This window comes from Dermacentor andersoni, chromosome 2 (assembly GCF_023375885.2).
Source record: "Dermacentor andersoni chromosome 2, qqDerAnde1_hic_scaffold, whole genome shotgun sequence".
Lineage (NCBI taxonomy): Eukaryota > Metazoa > Arthropoda > Arachnida > Ixodida > Ixodidae > Dermacentor > Dermacentor andersoni.
The window spans coordinates 71,783,979-71,805,107 of record NC_092815.1 but is presented as its reverse complement, the minus strand read 5'-3'; the positions used below and the strand labels follow the sequence as shown (position 1 = coordinate 71,805,107).

The window sequence follows — 21,129 nt, the reverse complement described above, 5'->3', positions numbered from 1 at the left end:
ATTCCTGCTCCGTTCAGGCACGGTGCTTCTAATTGAATGGATTACTGTCTAGTTCGCAAAACTACTACGCACGGAAACTTCCGATTGGAGGCCATGTGCCCAAGCTTCCCGAGAATACAAATTTCTTTTTTCTTTCTTTCCTTCTTTCCTTTGCAAATCCTGTTTCCCTTAAGCTTTTGCGGCCACCTGTACGTTGCATGATGTATGAGCTTGACTCATGTTGGCTCGTTTAGGAGGAGGAGGAGGAACTTTATTATTGCAGAAACTGTTGCGCGGTTTATTTTTGGGTGGTTCCCTCTGACAGGGCTCCGCTGGCGATCGCGGCTTGCCGGGCCTGGTCGAGGGTCGCCAGTTGGCTTCCCAGGTCCAGTTCGGAGAGTCTCGCCTCCCAAGACCACGTAGTGAGTGTGTGTGTTGTTTAGAAGCGCTGCCTTTACCCGACCAAATAAGCACACAGGGCCACAGCTGGTCTTTCTAGTTAAGCACAGGCATTTATGGCTAATTTCAATCTATCTATCTATCTATCTATCTATCTATCTATCTATCTATCTATCTATCTATCTATCTATCTATCTATCTATCTATCTATCTATCTGTCTATCTATCTATCTATCTATCTATCTATCTATCTATATCTATCTATATCTATCTATATCTATCTATATCTATCTATATCTATCTATCTATCTATCTATCTATCTATCTATCTATCTATCTATCTATCTATCTATCTATCTATCTATCTATCTATCTATCTATCTATCTATCTATCTATCTATCTATCTATCAAACAGCCTGCCTTGTCAAATCCAAGATGAGGCACCTATTTTGGGCCAGGATATGTGCCACATTATAATAAAGAGTGGTGCAGTCCGGTGACCAGCAGTCTCCACAACACTGCACAAAACCTGCGTGAGGCGGTGCAAGTTACCATCGTATCGCTGCCGAAGGTTTTCTTACCTTGCGCACCTCTTTCACAAGAAAGCGAAAGGTATTGCTGGGTCCATGTTTCTGCCATTGAGAAAAAAATGGGAAGGGAGCAAAGAGATTGAATCAGTGAAGGTGTATCGACAAACACGGAAAGAATAGAGGCGGTAGGCAAGAAGGCGGTTCTTTACGCAAGCTGCGACATACGCTCGAACAGAGTGGGCGTGGGTACACCGCTTTAAAGGGCAGTGGATCTCACGACGAAATGTTGTTATTAGAATAAAGGGTCTATTGGTCTCTTGTTAACTAAAAAAGCCATGTACTCTCCTAAACTGCGACAGATAGGTCATGGTGGATTTTGAATAAAATATAAGAGAGAGCCGATATCACCCGTTACAGACAGGCAATTAAGTTGGTGCACCGAATTAAGCTCGAGGTATGTTATAAAACATCGTTTCCTTAAACCCTGCAAATTCCAGCTGAGAGACTTCGCCCCCGCCAGGTCTTACACGAATCAGAAAAGTTAGGCGTTCAGAAAAGTTGGGCGCTCAGAAATGTCAGGCGTTCTTTATAGCACCGTCAACATTGGTTATAATTTTGCTCTCTTATATCCGATGGACATTTGCGCAATAAAAGTAAGTTAATTGTAGTAAAAAAAAATATCGCATCTATGTATAATTTTTCATTTTAAACTGTTCATGCCATTCAAGTTGTTTGTTAAGCATGTTCCGTATAAACGTGCATGACGTGTAGGGAAATTACAGCACAGGCTAAATTGGGACCTCGCAAGCGTGTTCAGCATTTGAAGTTTTTGCTTACTGTGCTGTAGAGTTCCTCGAGGCGTGGTATGGTCAGGAACTTGTGCATGCTGACCCCGTTCTCCAGCAGGATCTGCACGAAGTCTACTCGATCCATGGCGAGCGCGTCCATCATCGCTTGCTCCAGCGCGCCCGGCTACGTCAGTGCAATGAACGTAACGAAGCTCTGAGTCTGTCAACGCAGATAAAGTGGTCCCTCCCTTGAAATCATCAAACGCATCTGCCTACTGTTGCTTTTTGTTACAAACGTTTTTTTCGTTTCCTCTAATTTTTAAGAAAGTATGTGTACCAGTAGGAATGGAAACCGAGGCAAGATATGCTCACACTCTAAAAAGCTGATTATAGGATTCAGAACAATGAATAAGTAGATAAGACTACGTCCCTGATATCACCTCTGTCTCTAGTTAAGTGTCATAGGGTAACAAAACACTAGGTAAAATTAGAAGTTCACATTTCTAGTTCACAACCACATGAGTAGGTTTATATGAGTAGGTTTGTTCTGCCATTTTAACGCTAAGACTGCAACCAAAAACATTTTATACGCGCCGGAGTACGTAGTTTCTGATGATGGTTACTGCATTGGTGATATACTCCTTGAACCAAACCCAGCTTGTTGAGGCAGTAAGCCAATCTGGGCCTCTATTCACAAGACTTCGCTTTTGAGAGTTTTTGTAATGACCGGAAATCGGACACCCGTCTCTTGTAATAACTGTCAACGTTATAAAGGAGGTGGTCGCCGTGATGATAGCCACTCGTCGAAGGCGCGTACAGCAGATAAGTTTTGTGACCGTTTTTCCTTAGCTTTCAACATACAAGCAAACAGAAGGAAATATAAGGGTTTGAGATAACGCGATTCTTTAGCTCAAGGAGCATGCACTCATATGAATCAGACCCCTTCTTCCTGCGATAATAGGTCCCTATTGCTCAATTAAAGTATCAAATCATTTCGTTCAATAAAAATGCCTCTAAATAACATCCTACTGTGACTTCCTCAGCTAAATTTGGATGAAAAAGACACAATTGCGGTCACACTTTCTTCGGTGATAAAGGGCCCATAGACTTTCTTTCTTCCGCGACATGAGGCACCACACATTAACTTCATCTGATGACGCCAATAATTCATGTTCTAGTATCCCAGAAACGCACTACGATTCGCAGCGACAGCACAAGAAGTGAGAATTGCTAGAGTTAGACTGGTAATTAACGAAAGATAATTGTGTTTACTACAGTAGCACCCGCTCGCAACGCGACAGGTAAACACACTGAGATTATTTGCGCTTGCCTCACGTTTAGAAGCGCTGCCTTTACCCGACCAAATAAGCACACAGGGCCACAGCTGGTCTTTCTAGTTAAGAGCAGGCATTTATGGCTAATTTCAATCAAGCAATCAATCAAGCAATCAATCAATCAATCAATAAAATCTAAGAACTTTACCTTCACTAAAGCTTACAGTAAAGAAGGTGGCCTGCAGAAAAACTGCCTCATCGCAGTTGAACTGGGCCCCAGCTGCCCAACAGCATTGAAAACAGGCTATGGCAGTCAAATCATTAACACAACCTCCACGGCGGGAAAATAAACACTACATTCAAGTGGTTTGTACTTATAAGAACTGTGTAGCCACACCAGCTTTCGTGTCCTACTTTCATGTTCTTTAGTCGTGTTTCCCTGTTTGGGTAAGTCGCAGACGTAATCTAACAGTGCCGCTCCGAGTGTTTACAGAATAAACACCTTTCACTGTCTCCCGCTCATCCCTTCCTTAGCGATTGTACGCACCTCGTCCTGCGTTTCGTGCTTCCATTTCTCACAGCACAGGGAAGCTAGCAGGAGTACGTTGGCCTTGTCCCCACATCGCCTGTATACTGCCTTTGTGCTGCGCAGTTTCTGTTCAGTGTTCTTTGGTGAATCTGGGATATCATGCAGACGCGACATTCAAATAGCTCCCTTCTCTTACCGGCCACTCCTGGCCGTAGACGAAGATTTCCGAACGGGCAATGTCCGCCCTATTCCACGTCAATGCCAGGTTCAGCTGGTCCACAGGTGGCAGATACTGGCCTGCGTTGTGAATTGGGACAGAAACGGAGAAATGTAAATGACTGCGGCATTTTTATTTCTTTTAACCCCGTGATAGTATGTATCTTGAACCTAACGAAACAAAGACGCTGCTTGTCATAAGTAAGCAATCCGCAGAACGTATGCATATTACTGGATCCGAGAGCAACGTTATGTGCGGTACGTTAACAGCCACAATCATCGAAAGCGCTGAAGAACCAGGCAATGGAGCACCATTGACAACTTTCTATCTGGCCCTCTGTGCGTCTTTACTTCTGAAATTTTAGGTAGAGCCGCTAACGACCATTTCAGAAAGCTTTATTCTTGCGCCATATTTGCGTTTTTTCTTCCATAGATGTCTGCCACCACTGGTTTTGAATCTTTCTGCACCTAATTTGAGGCAGCACTATAACACTGTGGGACTGGCTAAATTGCTTTGCTAATATTTTTTTTTTATTCGCAACAAACCATAGAACCTACCATGCAGCTGGGTGTCACGGCAGCGTGCAGATGCTAAAGAAAAAAATGCTGATCATTGCAGAGGTTGTCATGTCGTTTACTTTATCAGGAAACGTAAAAATACTTTTCTAGAACTTCAATAGGGCATCAAGAAACCATTACGCTATAGTGGTTTCATGTACTTAAGCTTGTACGTTTGCATTCAACATTATTATTCTTTTCGTTCAACGATATTTGTTAATCATTCTTACTATATGATCCAAAGACAACCCGTTTCACCTCACGCAACAAAACTCACATAAGCCCTTTTTCAACCCAGTAAGCCTGATGATAGCAGTATTTGTCTCGCTTTTTACTCGGCATCTGGTTCTTGCATTCGTGCTGATTTTGAACTCTACACGCACGCAATATTTCTGAGCCTTTCTTGCGTACCTTTCTGTCCGGCACTGCAGATCACGAAATGCTCAATCGACCACCCTACTCAACTCTGCGTACGTTATATATTGTGGCGAATTATTTTCCTAGCGGTCATGTTTCCGTTGACCTTTATAGAGTTCCGACGTTACGTTGAGTAGGACAGGCTCTGTCGTATTTTATCATCGTTAAAGAAAGCCTAGAGTGAGGCTGGAGGATTCCTGTATTTGTTTATACCGGTGAGTAATCGGTGGCATCGAGTTTCGAACGCACAGCCTCCTGCTGCCGTATCGCATGCACTTAAAGAATAGTGTTATAATACACCTTGCTTCAGTATAATATAGTGTGCTGGTAGTCTGTGTTCTATCTATAATATATAATTGTTCCTGTGGCCGACGACTGGCTGCACCTGGGCCGCAACATAATTAGAGACAGTTTTACACGACGTACGTAGTCACAATTCGCGAACTAAAGCTGTCTTTCGTGGACACTTGGCTGCAAGGAGATTTCGGAATCATTGAAGTTCGGAACTGCATAAAATACTTCCTAAATTATCACATCACTGGGCTCAACCTCGCAATTTTGACGCCACGACGCTGCTTCCCATTTAAGTTGATGTCTACAATTATCGACAAGGCTTAATTGTTATAGAAATAAATTATTAGCCATTTGCTACGTAGGTGATGGACAGATGATTGCCTCGAGCCGTACAGACAACGTCATAGATTTTTAAACGCTAGCCAATCATCTGGGTGAATTCTTATTTAATGATCACAATATTAAACGTTTGCACGATAAGATTGAACTTATTCTTCATTTCTTTTATAAACATTACGTACTTCTTAACTCAAAAGCATGCATTTGTGTTAATAAAAAATGTTTAAAGAGTTTTTTTAAGAACTTACACGGGCTAGTGTAGTGACAACGAAGAACGCCAAGTTGGTGCTTGACAAGAAACAAATGACACGCAAAAAACCGTTTGAAAGTTGGAGTGTTTTTTCGCGACCATTGCTTGATTTTTTTGTTTTTATTCGGAGAGGGGGGATTTGATTGGTGGAGCGTAATTCGCTTCTCTGCTCAAGCTTCAACAATATTGTGCCCTTTAAGTGAACGTTACATAAACTGCATTCTTAGTTAAGAAAATAGGAGATCCTTGAAGATTTAGCGCAGCTTCACGGGGCTTCAAACTTCCTGTCTTGAATATTCAACCATTGGCTCTCATTCGTTTCGCTTTGCAAACGAGGATTCCCCAAAGCCGCATGTATTTAAGGAAACGCACAACACACCGTTCATTTCCGGGACCCATTCGCAGCTACTCGCTCGAGACTACGCATACCGTTCACGTAAGCCGATCAGCTTGCAAAACCAGCCTGCAGTTTAGCGCGTAATGAACGGCTGTCATCAGATATCCGAAACTCGTGGCGTGCCAATTTAAATTAACCTCGCGGGCGTGCTCGGGACGACTAGCTCGCACGAACAGAGTGGAAACTAGAAAGATATAAAACTCGTTAGGATTAGCACGGTTGGTGCGGAAATAATATGACACAAGTTTCCGGCTTGGCCAACCTATGCTGTTAAATATTTACTCGCTGCGGACCTTCATAAGGTGTGGAGCGTGTAGATACTAGAACAGTACTAGAACACACCCATTACGTACAAGAACATTATAACCACGTGATATGACGTTGATTAAATTTTGAGCGAGCTTTAGCATGTCTTTTCACTTAGAAACGCTGAATGAAGATAAACTCATGCATTTAAAAAAAAAAAAACACGCAAGCACTAAAATACTTATGTGAACGAGAAATGCGAGAAACATCATAGAATGCAGCTGAATAATGTAAGGTTTCATCTTTATATTTCAACACGTCCTTATATTCAAATCAATTCTTGCGGCTTTTTCATTTATTTTTTTTTTTGATTAAGCGCACTCAGCCAAAATCATCTATCTCTGTGCTTGGGTCTGACTTTTTTTCGCTTTAAAACATGATTGCTTTATTCTGATTGAATACCGTGCTTCTAAGCTGCCAGTATGATTTTAATAATCGCTTTTCTATGTCGATATTCATTAGGTATGTGAATAGTACGATTTAGCTTGTTACGAGCACCTTATCACGTGAGGTGCCACTATAGTCAGTGTGCTTTGTCGCGTTTTGCATGTATATTACTCATATTTTAGCCATCATGCATTCAACTAACTAACACAGGTATATTTCTAAGTTCTTAATGCTTTTCTTTATATCAATACGAAGTAATACGAAGGATTTTTGGCATTCAAAGGCAATGTAAATGGCGCTGTACAAAGTATTTTCGCAGGTTGTGCTTAGAACTTAACTGCGCTGAATCCTGAAAGAACCAAAAACACACCTAAGCATGCTTCGAGAACGTTTTCAGATGGAAAAAGACCAATATAGTCGAACATATGAAATCTGTGACGTAGTACTATCGACCCACCACTGCAGCTCGGGTGGCACATTTAAGGAAAGGGTTGTTTTCTGCACCAGGTCATCAACTTTCAGAAAAATAAATGGGAACAGAGTTTTGCGAAATATTGCACCTGTGTAAAATGATTTCGCCCTTGTTTAAGCGTCCTTTTCGTCGCACCACAAACGAGAGCAGAGCTTCCACCCTCTGAGCTCTGAATGTTAATGACCAAACGTTTCTGTGCGTCGTTCATCTCGCTGAATAAATCACGTAAGAATAGCAACACTTATTTCAAACTTATGTAGCAGCCTGCCGTACATTCAAGGTATACGCGTTGCAACTTTCACTTTTGATTTTATTTTGATATTGTTTAACTTTGGAGGTTATTTTATTTGTTTTAACCCTGCACTGGGTACGTTCAGACTTTAAGAGAAAGCTGTAGCTCAGGTGCTCCTATCTAAATACATCTAAATGGAGAATTCGTTTTTCTCGGCAACCACTGTACGAAATTTCACGAGACTTGTTGCATTAAAAAAAAAACGTAAAATCTATGACTGTTGGTTTCGAATTTTCGATTTAGGTTGTTAAATTTAATTAAACATTGACAAATATCGCGAATATTCAGAAAACAAAATTATCAAGTTTACAACTCTGTAACTCGGCAATGAAAAATGATGTCACAATTATGGGAATTGCACCTAATATTACATCTAAGGCGAATAAAATTGAGATCTTACACATTAATCTGAAAAAAAATGTAATAATATGCAAATACGGCTTTTGCAGAACCCTTATACATAACGTAAAGAAATCACGTAAGATATAAGTTGACATATCGAATTTGTCTGATTTGAATTATCTAATGGATGCCGTTCACAGGACCGCTATATCTGTTATTGATGCAGAACCATTGATTTGTAAACTTCATGCTTCTATTTATTTCCCACTTCCAAATTTTTGAAATTATTTAAAAGAAAATTCGAGCCCTAAATAGAAATTCCGCTCTGAACAGTCACTATAGTTTACCTTTCTCTTTGAAAAGCAACACATTTCATTAAAATCGGTCCAGGGGTTATCTCAGCAAAGCGTTTCTGCGTTTTACATGTATTTGAATAGGGCGCGTCGGAGTTGGACCCCAGCTAAAGCTTCCTCTTAAAAACATTCTTCTTTGGTCTTGTGTTTTCTTTTCTTTTTGTCAAACGCTTAAAGCAGACATCACATCAACCACTGTTTGACTATTTTTGAATAGGTATATTTTCGAATTATTGTTTTTCCTCATAGCGCTTTAGCCCATATATAGGTGAAGTGGAGCCGCTGGAGGCACGCGCCTCCAGCTCCTTCAACTGATCCCCTAGCTGAACCTATCTTCAGAGAACATTTCTGTTTAAAGAACCGCCGAGAGGCTGACGGTGCATTGTCTGCTTGCCTTTGAGCAGAGCCGACAGGACTGCCTGGTCGAGTTCCTTGCAGGGGCCTTCTCCCATGCGGAAGACCGTTATCTGCGAGTCAAAAGGAGAAGCGGGGTGTAAGGGGGCGCAGGGCGATAGGATAGACACTAAAGGAGAAGATGAAAGTACGCCGTGATTGCAAGGCCGAGCTGTGGCGATGAGCACTCCACTGAGCCATCTATGAGTGCTCGATCTCCTGTCCTCTTTACGGGCCCGCTTCTACCGAGTGCTGTATTGTGCGCATCGAACGCACCTTGCGGACGCATTTAGGCGCCCCTCACTTAGTCTCACACGCACACCTGGACGGCATTCGGATGCATGCCACTTGCTGTGGTGGCAACGTTTTGCTGCGCATTGCGGTAAGAGTGCCAGTGTGCTCGGTTGGTTAGGTATAGATGACAGAATCTGTGCATCGAAAATTGTAACCACTATCTCATTAGATATGTATGCGGCAGAAGAACTGAGGACCCTCTTCATGTTGTCGCGGGCACCTGCAGTAACCTTTATCGTGTTCGGCGCATGCTTCCACCTCGTCCACCGTCAAGAGAAGTTAACCGCTACGTCTTTCGTGCCCGCCAGCGCTAAACATATCACCTGCTTTTCTCCCTCATCGCCGGTTATCTTTTAATCCTCAGCGCTTTCTTTCATCTCGTTATCGCTACGCACCCACACACAAGTATTTTTTTTTCTTTTTGCCAGCATTTTCGCTCCCTCTAAGAGGAAGGCAACATAGACGCAAGAAAATGCAGGCTGGCAACTGTCACTAGGAAAAGACGTCATTGCGACGCCGAAGAAAGCAGCCCGCGAACGACGCGGTTGAGGCAGCTGGACGCCCACAGCGGCAGTGCAGAAAAAAAAAAGAAAAGCGCATAAATGACAAGCTTTGAGCGCGACAGCCTCGTCGGGATAGGAGCGTCGGTGCAGCTGTCCCCACCCACGCGAACGTACAAGGTCTTTCTTCTTGATGGACTGCAGGAGTTCCACGTAGACTTGCTCGGCCTGCTCTTGCTGTATCTGGAACGTCCTCTGGATGGTGGTGATGAGTTGCTCGCGGAAACCCTCGGGCAACTTGCTCCTGTGAAGCAATGCGCGCGAGCGCGTGAGCTTGCGCACATGGCTTGCTGTTATAGGAAAGCGCTGCTCGGAATAATGTATATATGTATATGTGAAGTATCTGCAAATGCACTAGTGACGAAATCTGCGCCATTTGTTATTAACGTTATTTCGGGCTCACACCTATAACGCGTGCAACAGCGGAAACAAATTATTCAGTGCGGGTTTCTTTAACATTTAGAATTTTCATTCTCCGCGTAAAGCAAAATAAGACAGGCCATATTTTTCTCCCCTATTTGCATCTTCGCTTACTTCTGGCAGAATGTAACAACAGGCGTCAGAGTGCTGTTCTTCGATACCTTTGAGTGAGTCCATTTTCTCGAGCAATATTCCTAAAAAATTATGACTGCAAGAAAGAGGTAGGTAAGAGAGGGGAATGAAACTAAAAAAATAAATTATCGGCTTGTACGTGCGAAACCCACGATCTCATTGGGAAGCATGCCGTAGGGGGGTCCTCCAGAATAATTTTGTCCACCTGGGGTTCTTTAGCGTGCACCTAAGTATAAGTAGACGGGCATTTTTGCATTTCGCCCCCATCAAAATGCGGCCGCCGTGGCCTGGATTTGATCCCTCGACCTCGTGCTTAGCGGCGCAACACTAAAGCCACTAAGCAACCATGGCGGGTAAGAAAAAAAAAATGATACAGTGGGAAAGTGCAGCAGAGTACATTGGCATGCAGAGAAGAAAGCTGACGCTGTAAGGAGAATACGTAATCTGTCATCTCGTTGATTAGTCTAACTAGCTTTCGACACAATTAAGTCAGTGCTATTGAGCATTTCATTATAGCGCGGATGTCTAAGCGCTTTTCTATCAACACATTTTCCGCGGAAAACGAACTGCGGCGCTTAGCGGGGTCGCCCGCTGTACGTACTCGTCGTCGGGTATGTATCGATGCGCGAAGGCGATGAGATCGGCGGCCCGTCCCGATCCATCGCAAACCACCACGGGCACCGGAGGAAGGTCGGTCACGTATTCGAGCACAGTGCGCACGGTGTTGAGGCCACCCTCGACAATCACGCACACCACGGGAATACCGCACCACTGCACGCTCGAACCTGCATGGAGAAAGGGATAAAGAGGGCCGCCTTCAACCTTTCTGGCTTTAAAGATGCGTAAGTCAGTAATAAAGAAAGAACGAAAGAAAGAAAGAAAGAGAGAGAAAGAAAGAAAGAAAGAAAGAAAGAAAGAAAGAAAGAAAGAAAGAAAGAAAGAAAGAAAGAAAGAGAGAATGCGGGAAGCATGCTTAACAACGTCATTTTAATTTATCCGTCCTAAATGAACATCCAAATGACTTCAAAACTATCGAAAGCAAAACAGTCTGCCTTTCTGTCTGTTTATGGTGTGATGGTGAAATCTCTGTGATGTGCCGGTGCTAAATATCTGCGCATCACGAAGTATTGAATTTCCGCCGTGCACCAGTTTCATACATGCATTACAAAGATAGCTTCGCTGTTTCGCCGCTATACCAATTTTTCGCGGCGCTGCAGACATATGATTGTCTTAGAATAATGCGTATATCCAGCTTAAGAGAGCGTCGTCGCGTGATGATTGCCTTCGTTCAGACCTTTTCTGAGACATATATATGTTCACTGAACGCTCCTTTGTTGGGCATTGCTTTTCTTTGTGATCACTTATTCCCTTACTCATTTAGTCACGTAGTCAGTCGGTCGATCATTTTCTTCTTTAATCAGTTAGTTTTATTGCTGCAAAACGGAGAGATATGGAGTAGCTGGGGTATTTTCGTGCCTCAATCCCACTCCAGAAACGAATTTATAACAGAGCAAAGCACTTATTTACGGTGTGTATTCAGTGGTGAGATGGAATTATTCAGCTGAATTTGATTCGCTTTAGGCATTCGAACCAATTCGGAACCAATTATGTTTGTTCCGCACTACTGTGTAGTGACCGCGCGTGGACGGCAGCCGCAGAGTGCGTAAAGCAAGCGCCACTCACGGTGGTAAAACCTCTGCCGGGAGATGTGCTTCTCCAGGCGCTTACGGAGGCCAATCTCGGCGCCATACTTTCCCGTCGTGCCGTTGTCGGCCAGCACAAAGTAAGAGTGGTGCTGGTTGAGGACTGCAAAGCGGCTTTTGGGCGACGATATGCTGTAGTACTGCACAACCCGCTGGAGAATGGGAAGCAGGAAAAAGGGCGATGTATGAAACGGGAAGTAGGCCAGATATGGGAGAACATGCAGCGAGGCAAAACAATATAAGCACTGGAATGCTGCAGAAAACGCGAAACTTTGGTTGCTATTCAGCTTCGTGTCCTCATGTTTGGCGACTGCATTCCCGATGTGAACTCGGCAAATATGCTCAAAGTAACAGTAAAGAACTTCGCGAAAGAACGTCATTCCTTGTGTCAGCACCGATGTAGCAGCCGCGCAGTGATCTGCTTATAGCCTTAGACAAACAAGACTGTTTTTGTCCTTTCCATCTTGAGCTTGGAACACAGAAGTAGTAATGTAATCACCGGTTATGTAGATGCAGTAAGGCCTCACGCCGTTGCAATATGCTAGGCACGCTTCAATTTGGGTTGGTTGTGCCCATTTCACTCTGTTGATATTGCTGTTGTTGATATTGCTATCAATGCACTGCCACTTATCTCCATCCTTCCTCTCTGAGCATTGATTAAAATTTGCATTTACGGACTCCTTAGAGTCGCCGCTTAAACGTCCTCACTCACTCACTCACTCACTCACTCACTCACTCACTCACTCACTCACTCACTCACTCACTCACTCACTCACTCACTCACTCACTCACTCACTCACTCACTCACTCACTCACACTCATACGATAATAATTTCGCACTTATGTGTGCACATTCATAGAGTATCTTTGCTGGATTAGCTAACAATCGCATTTGATGCAAGGGAGAATTGAAATCCACCCAACGAAGTTACAAAGAAACCCATATTCTCAGAAATCCGTAGGGGTTTCCTTGTCGCTTCGCGCTGCAGTTGGGTGGTTGCTTTTTGTTTTTATTTTTCTTTTCATGAACCTTCCTTTTCCTTGTGTAATTCCGCATAACTCACTTGCAACAGTCACGTTCTTTTTAGCGTTGAAATCCACTTACATGCTTAATCGAAGATCTACTGAGAGCGGCGCATAGCAACTATACCTGACGAAACTCACGCCCTACCTGTTGCAGCAATATATACATACTCGTTCTGGTCTTGGAGACGCGATAAATTGGTGTCAGTGTCAGCAGAGCAGCGTATTCACGCTAGTGTGAGCCAAATTCGCCACTTCGACTGCGTAGACACTTGCATACTCCAAAACGAAAAACACCAATGCGATCATGCGCACCACTCCCCAATGTAAGGCAAAAAACCGGACGCGGGTCTCGTTGGCTTTTCGGTCTTCTCTTTCATTTTGTTCCCTCTCTCTCACGCGCTCAGAATGCAAAGGCGAGGATGAACCGAAGCTAGAATAGCCACCCACTATTGGGAGAAGCCCCATCTGCGAAGCGGTGCACGCCAAGCGTAAAGGTCGAAGCATCTTGGGCTTTTCTTCCCGCCCTTTCTCGCGTAGCTGTGACGATGCCGTATTTCACAAGCTGCGCAAATCTGATTGCCTTCGGCGCGAGAGCATATTGCATGTTAACATTACGCGGAACAATTTCCGCAACGAAGGCGCAAAACACGGCAGCCTTTCTATTTTCCCAGAATATCGACTGCTTTCCAGAAGATGCAAGTCTGAGAATCACCTAGTGATGCTTTCGAGAGATATGGTTGTTTACATCGGCATCGATCCATTATGTAGCTGCTCAAGCAGCAAGACCCGACGGGAGACTTCTGGGGAAGCAAGAAGGCACCACGTGCACACAGAACCGTGCAATCGATACACACGAGCAACCTCGGAGTCGAGTTCTCTTTCGCCGCTAGACACGTGCCCATGTAAAGCTGTGTCATCTAAATGATTATCCGCTTAACAACAATGATTATGTCACACTTAACAACAAAACTTCCCTGAACTTTGTTAAGTTTATGCGAACGAGTGGGTTAACAATGAGTTAGTGGCAAGTTTTCATGATTAACATATAGAAGGGCAGCGCGGACGCACGCACACTGCTCTTCCACATCAGTTGTAGCTTAAGTTTTGAATTGTCTCTCAATGCGCGTCCGTAGGGAATCTTTTCTTATTGTAGCACAACATCCTTAGTGTAGCTAAAATTTACGCAATACTTATCTAAAGTTAGTGAATTTAAGTTAACATATTTCAAGGTTCAATGGCTGCTGAGTGATATGCAGGAAGTAATAGACCTGTCACCGGCAAAGGTAATGCATTCACTTGAAAGAGGTTACGGCTCCCCCACGGGATCCTTGTTCATAATAACTGCAAACGGCGAAGTACACTAATTTAAGTAGGTGTTACCACGTGCTGCACGCATCATGCTCATGGGGAAGGTAGGCTTCCGTTATTCCTGTTAAGCGTGTGAGCAGTGGTTTCAACAGTCGAGAGATTGTAGGTACCAACGTAGAATCGTTTCTTTTTCTTTCTTTTTTTCAATATGATGACACAGGTGACATCTCAATTCAGCAGGTATCTAGAAGACACAACAAGCACTGCGAGGGCATTAAACATCACTTTCTTGTTTTTATATCACTAGAGTGTTTCCGGAACCTTCTTATAAAGAAGACCATCAGTCACATTCTATTTCAGTATCCACAGTTTTGTGCACAGAGACGTTCATTTACTTTTGTGCTCAGAAAGTCCGTTGCCTGACCTCTTTTCTCCAACGCAGGCACGATACCGTATCAGAAGACATTTAACACAGTGTTTTTTTTTTTTTTTTTGCGTTCTAAAGAGAGCGGCTTTAGTACTTGTTTTTTTTTTTTTTTTTTTCTTCCTCTCTCCGAAGAACGTACGCTCTCTTTAGCGCAGTACGGTGCTCAGGAGCGCACTCACATGGCAAGCCGCAAAAAATAACAAAAAGGTTTTGCAACACAAAATTTCGAACAGACATAGTTGGACGAGTTAAAAGAGCCGTATATAATTCGGCACCTCAAACTCTGCGCTTTGGTTTCGGATGAAAGGACAGGTCTTGGTATGAGATGTTAAAGTTCCACGATCAATGTAGCGTAGAATATTTTTAAATAATAAATATAGAAGATAAGGACAATCTTCAGTCTCTTCACTAAAATAAATCCCGAACAGTGGCGACCACCGGACGGTCCCCACTGTTTGGGTACGCTGAACGAAAGGCTAGCTGAGGAGGCGTAATTTGTTTTGCTTGTTAGATTGCCGGTCTTCAATATCAGGTAAATTAGGTTCAAGCGCCTTGAAAGTGCTGCTGCTCAAGTGTAACAGTGCCATTTGTAAACGAACAAGTGCCAATGTAAAAACAGTACATTTTTTATATGCCGTACAAGTTGCCAAATGAAACAATACAGTGATTGAAGACGCAATTGCTGGCCCGCTTCGTACACAAACTGAAGAACAGGACTGTAGAACTGTTCGTCCTAGGATAAATAAACATACTTCTTCAGGTCGGTCTGTTCCTATTGCGGCACATCTATTTACTTTATGTCGCGTGCGCCTTGTTGCTGGACACGGTCACTGCAAACGTCGGGCGGCTGCTGCGTATGCGAGGACAGGACACTTTATCGGCAGTACTCGTTTGGTAGCGAGAATTTCGCTGCAGAGCGTACGCCGTTTTCTTTATATTACATTTACCAGATTATCTTCATAATAAACTGTTCATCCGCACCCCGCCATTTAAAACCAGCCCGAGGCAAAGTTATTCCCTGCGTTCTCCCGCTCCAGGCAAAATAAATTTGTTACAGCAGTACGAGGCGTTGTGTTCTCTGTCGCAACATTGTTTTCCTAATCTTAGTTTTCTTTTCTTATAGCACTTTAGAGCATCAAGTGTTTTCTTCAAGGCCTAAGGAACGATAACGGTAGCTCTGTTTTCAAAACACAAACGAAAGAGCGTTCCCTTTCTTCTATACAAAACTCGCTATTTCTTACTTTTAGCGCTGATTTTATCCCAGCCGTTGACCTTTCATGATGGCGAATAAGGTAGTTTGTTTTTTCTTCTTCTTTTCACGATCTTTCCCTCCATCGGTTTTTAATTAGGCGGTCTGCTTTAAGCATTCATGAATGATAAAGAGAAGGTCGCTAAGCACGAAGAGAAGAGGGCCCCGAGTGTTGACCTTAAACAATCACGGCTGAATTTCGGAACCGTGAAATACGCTCAAAAGAATTTGCGTAGTTACTTCAGCTACCAAGAACAACAACACTGAGGAGGGTTCTCAGGAACATTCTGCAATATCTCTACAAAATATATGTTGAACTCCGTGAAAATAAAACTGTCTTTCCCGTGTAATTCATTTAGCGTGCCTTAGCTGAACCGTATGCGGGGTGTATACGAGAAAGAATATTCTTTAAATGCATACATATTGAGCTATGTCGATTCCGGTGGTTATTAGTGCATACGGTCATATCTTTTTTTTCTCGGAAACATTGGTATTGTTTTAGTTTTCGCGCTTTTTGCGTTATGATTGTACAATTTTTCAAAATCAATATCAGCGCTACGAAACACAGTAGGGTGTTTCAGAAGAATTTTGGCCTCCTGAGCTTTCTTAACAAAACTTAATAAAAATACACCAGTGTGTTTGTAATCAGCCATAGTCCGGCTGCTGTTGTCAGGACTATAACCCGCATCCTCTTGTTTCGGAATAGAACGTCATGTCTATTGAACCGCTGCGGGTCTGAGAGCTCTCAAAACATGGTGTCCAAACAAACAAAAGATAAAGCATTATCTAAACTCTGAATACAAACTTCTAAATCCTAGACCATGTAACGTAAAAGTTTTCAATTGTGATTTTATTCCAGTTTCCTGACGGCAAAATTACGTAACCGGTGAGACGCAAGCATCAGGCGGCGGCCTGCCTCCACCGCTCTTTTTGTTTTCAATAAAGGCTTTCAAGCAAGCAAGCCGTGTTCTTTAAACGCACAAATCAAATGCTCTCCTCGTGTATACGAGGTCACTTTTGTTTGCTTTTAAAGCAAATAGAACTGCCCATCTTAGCTGTCTTTTTATCCAATGGGCTGACAAGGGGCGAGGAGCGCGCAGAAATGGAGAGAGGGTTTCGGCGGGTCCGAGCTAGCGTGCTGAAAGTAGATAACCAGATGAGCTGCGCGGCGCAGGTGTTTCCGATTGGTGCGCCTATCCGCTTGCTTAGTTTCCGGTGTGGCTGGTCGAACATCGCGGCGGCGGGCAACGGAGGGTTGAAAGTGCCGCTAAAATGAACTATTAGTGAAGTAGAGTTAGCAGAGCGATATCGTATTCGTGCCAAAAGGGGTCGACAACGTCAAACTGCCACGAAAACATTTTTAATGTACGCGGAGAGAGATAGCAAAGAGAGGAAAGGCAGGGAGGTCAACCAGACGAGCGTCCGCTTTGCTACCCTACACTGGGAGTTAGGGAAAGAGGGAATAGAATGAAGAAAAGAAGGGAGTGATGACTGTGTGTGCAGTGAAGCACCGTGACAACAAAGGGGAGTTCCATAGCTGGTGATCTGCATTGATGACATCTGGGACGACCAAAGAGCCAGTGGTCGTTGTGCGAACAGGAGGCTGCGGGTGAGCTATGGGGCTTGCTCGAGAGTTGCAAGCACTGGATTAAGAGCATCCAACACTTGCACTGCATTTCGCGCTCACGGAGAAACTTACTGAAAAGTACACGAAGGGTATTTATGAGGTACCGATGCATTACAACCACTTGCAGGTCTTCCTCAGACATATACTGTAGCAAGGTTTGTGTATGGGCTAATTAGTACTCCATTGTAAACATATTTCGGACAATTTATCGGCATTCGGCGCTGTGGACTCTACCGCGGTGCGCTGTATCCCTCGATGTGAATGTGGTTTGGGCTATGGCATCGGCTGTTGCTCCAGCTGTGGCTACAACTGTGGCTTCAGCTGTGCCATCGGCTCTGGCCCCGGCGGTTCCTTCGGTTGTGACTTCAATTGTGGCGGCGGCTGTCGCTTTCTTAGCTCGGGCCAATCTTCAGTATTGGTGTTATGCAGCACGACCTTAGACTCGGCTCTGCCAAGCGTAGGGGGCAGAGGTGGAGGAGTTGTCGGATATATGATGGCGCTCTTCACGGAGGCATCTGCGTTCTTTGAAGTCCGACGTCGTCGGGAGCGTCGCCTTCTAAGGGCCGCAACAGCTTCGCGGAGAGACGAACGGTCTCGACATCTGCTTGAAGACCTCCCTTTGCTTCTTCATTCTGGGACAGTCCTTTGAGGTAGCATCGTGAGACCAGATGCAAGTGGGGCATTTGAGAACCGTGGCTACACAGTAGTCTGCAGCACGGAGCATGGAGCTCTGCGCAGCGCGATCACTCTCGTGTTCTCGCACACAGCACCTACGGGCCCCAGCCCCAGGCAATTGCGGCATTGGAGCGGCCTTCGGATAAATGGTCGTACGGGGTGTATAAAGTGGCCCACCTTATCGTGTGAGGGAAGAGGTTCGCCCTCGAACATTACCTACACACAGCGGGATGTGCCGAGTCGAGACACGCGTGTTATGGCAAAGCTATCAAGGCTGGCTTCACTAGTATAGGTGAGTCAGCGCTAGAGATAGAAACGTCCACGTCGTAGATGACACCAGTAGTGGTGTCACTGTCCAGAGGAGTATACGAGCGGGCCTTCATGCCGCCAAGTTCCGTAAGTGTCCAAAGTTCCCAGCGCCGTCTCATGTACAACGTCAATAGCCAAGACATTCTTTTCGTTTGTTGGCTCTGACATCGGTGACCTGATTTGGCGTCACGGCTTCAAGGAGCTGCAAGATAGACTGTCCGTTGAGTCGCCTCGGGATGTCGGTAGCGAGTTCCTGTCCAAATATAACCGTACTGACTGAAGTATTCCGAGTTTGTCTTACAGTCGACGTGCTTGAATAAAGGTAGGCCCTGATGTTTCTTCGTTTTGCCTTGCAGCTCCTCACAAGCTGAAGGTCGTCATCGGAGTAGTCCTCACTGCTGAGCGAGTAGGCACAGTTATCGTCGCGGTAGGTGTCGCTCTGGAAGCCAGTCCGCTTTCTAGACGCAGCCACCACTGAAGTCGCCATCACCAGCGGAGGCGTGGGGACGTCAAGTTGCATCCGTGCCATAACCCATGGCGGCTACCCCGTGATATGCACAGAAATCAGGCGAAAATAGTTGAGCTAGAAAAATAGCGTTCTAATGAACGCAGAGAAATCCATTCCCCCCGGCAGCTCCAAGTAGCCAGTGCCATAGCGATCGGCTGGCAGCCATCTGTTCTTTCTTTCGGAACGGAGGAAACAATAATGACCGGCTGTACCGGAAAAAAAGAATAGTTTTGTTCGCCATATTAATACATTTTCGCTGCGTACACGTCACTTTTACACGGCGAGTTTTTTGTGTTTTTTGAGACAGCGTGAGAGAAAGGCGAAGTGGCGAAGGAGAAAAATAGTTTGGCCAATAGCTGAGGGCTAATGGCGGAGAATGCATAGAATTTGAAAAAAAAAAAAAACTTTTTATTTTGTTTCGCCTAATCATGCGTAATCTGTACGTAAGCGTCATATCAGATGGGTAGTTTTTGCTGTTTTTATGGTCCTGCGTGACAGACGAAGTGGGAATGAGCCGAAATATTTTTCACCAATTGTGGAGGGCTAGTGGCAGAAATGCGATCTTGCGATAACTTTACGTTATATCTCCCCTAAGTTAGGAGATACATAGTTTCGCAAGAGTTCTTTTCTCTGCTGAATTTGGTGATCCTCGTGAAATCCCGTTGTTGAAAACTTGTAAGGGTCCCCTTAAAATAATCGGCTGCAAGAAACACTACCGCTGAGCGGGTAATATTCGACTAGATGAGTTTAACTAATTTGGACACTGAGAACACAGTTTGTCGCTTCCTTAAAGGAACATTCACGCAGATCTGCATTTACGGCAGTAAACACGGTGTATGTAGCTTTGTTGTGGCTGTTTCCGCCTCTTAACTTAGGACCACATTAAGTGTACTTTAGTTTGAACTTTGTGCTTAATGAATATGTAGACCAGTTTTTCAAATTGTTTCAGATATGCCATCCCACCTCTTGCTCTTGCTATTTTTTCTGTCTGTATTACGCCAGAAAGGGTGTTATCGTAATTTCGAATGTGAAGAACAATTATAAATACTTACTTATTACTGTCGAAACATTACAGCGGTAGTTTGATATTTTATAAAACTACACTTTCAACTGTGATAGCCTGTACAATCTGAATTACGCACTCGCTGTGGAGAAATTTAATTCTAAAGCTTTACCGTTACCTTCTATTTCTTAGTGACCCGCGACAACTGCATCAGAATATAAATGCAGAAATCCCAGAGCATCTTTATTGCATGCACACACTTCCGGTGTGCAAGCGTTTTCGAAAAATGTTGACTGCACAAAGCACACTTTCTGCATAAAATTCGGGACGCCCGCAACTCCTGACAAGTATAACCACAATATAGACGTTGAAGAGAAGGGAACAAAAAATAATAAGGGCAGTAGTAGGAATGAGATGCATGCAACAAGTTACTACGAAATTTCTCCGGTAAATATTCATGAAATCCCGATAATGTAATTCCAGTCGTGTTCGCTATACTTCAGCTGCTAGTTCGCAGGTTCGTAATGCTGCCTCTGTAAACAATGGCAATGACCTAATGCCAACACGGCTTACCTACGCCTTATTCAATCATACGTTAGCTTGGCTGATTGTTATATTATTATTATTATTATTATTATTATTATTAGTAAGAGTAGTGGTGGTAGTAGTAGTAGTAGTAGTAGTAGTAGTAGCAGTAGTATCATCCGCATCATCGTCATCCTCATCAATTATCACTGTTATATAAATCTCACGAACATTTGCGCTTCACAACAAATTATTGGGCCGAAACGTTCTTTCGATCCTCTTTTGACCACTATGCCATTTTTTATTGCGATAGCAATTATATGGACACTCCAGGAGCATTTCTACCGTCGACGTCGGCGTCGGCGTGATGTTCCGCATAAAATCCAAGGGGGATAAAATAGTCACCGCTCGCCGTGAGCTGTATGAGCGAGTGAAAGTGTGCGAGGATGAGCCGGCGATCGCGGCTGAATCTGGCCCGCGCGAACGAAGAAAGCAGAGAGCAAATGCGCCATCTTCCGTCGCGCGAAAGGCCGTGGGCGGGATGGGAGGGAGCGAGGCAGGGAGGGAGGGGGGGGGGGGGCAGCTTCGTGCTCCGGCAGCAACTTCAATTTTCCCGACCGGACGCAAGGGGAACTGAGCACCGCGGCTCAATCTCGCGCCTCATATATGGAGGAAAGCGCGGAGGCCGTGCGGGAGGGAGGCGGGGGCGGCTTCGGCTCCGCCAACACGTCCGTACTTCGCACGGCCATGCGCAGCCGCGCGCGCCGTATTTTGAAAGGTGTCTGCAGAAGGCTGATACATTTGTGCGCGCTGTCTACTACCACCACCACCTGCGTTGAAGCGATAG

At 44.4% G+C, this 21,129-nt stretch overlaps 1 protein-coding gene across 1 annotated transcript in view; it reads right to left on the bottom strand.

Moving 5' to 3' along the window:
- The window catches only part of Trpm (transient receptor potential cation channel, subfamily M), a 271,033-nt gene that overhangs the window by 37,873 nt on the left and 212,031 nt on the right, over nt 1–21,129 (bottom strand). The window contains exons 6-12 of the mRNA XM_072286136.1: nt 11,617–11,777; nt 10,524–10,748; nt 9,488–9,614; nt 8,518–8,590; nt 3,697–3,797; nt 1,747–1,881; nt 961–1,011 (exon numbers count right to left, since the gene is read on the bottom strand). Of these exons, the coding sequence (XP_072142237.1) occupies nt 961–1,011; nt 1,747–1,881; nt 3,697–3,797; nt 8,518–8,590; nt 9,488–9,614; nt 10,524–10,748; nt 11,617–11,777 (873 nt within the window). The remainder of the gene's footprint in view (nt 1–960; nt 1,012–1,746; nt 1,882–3,696; nt 3,798–8,517; nt 8,591–9,487; nt 9,615–10,523; nt 10,749–11,616; nt 11,778–21,129) is intronic.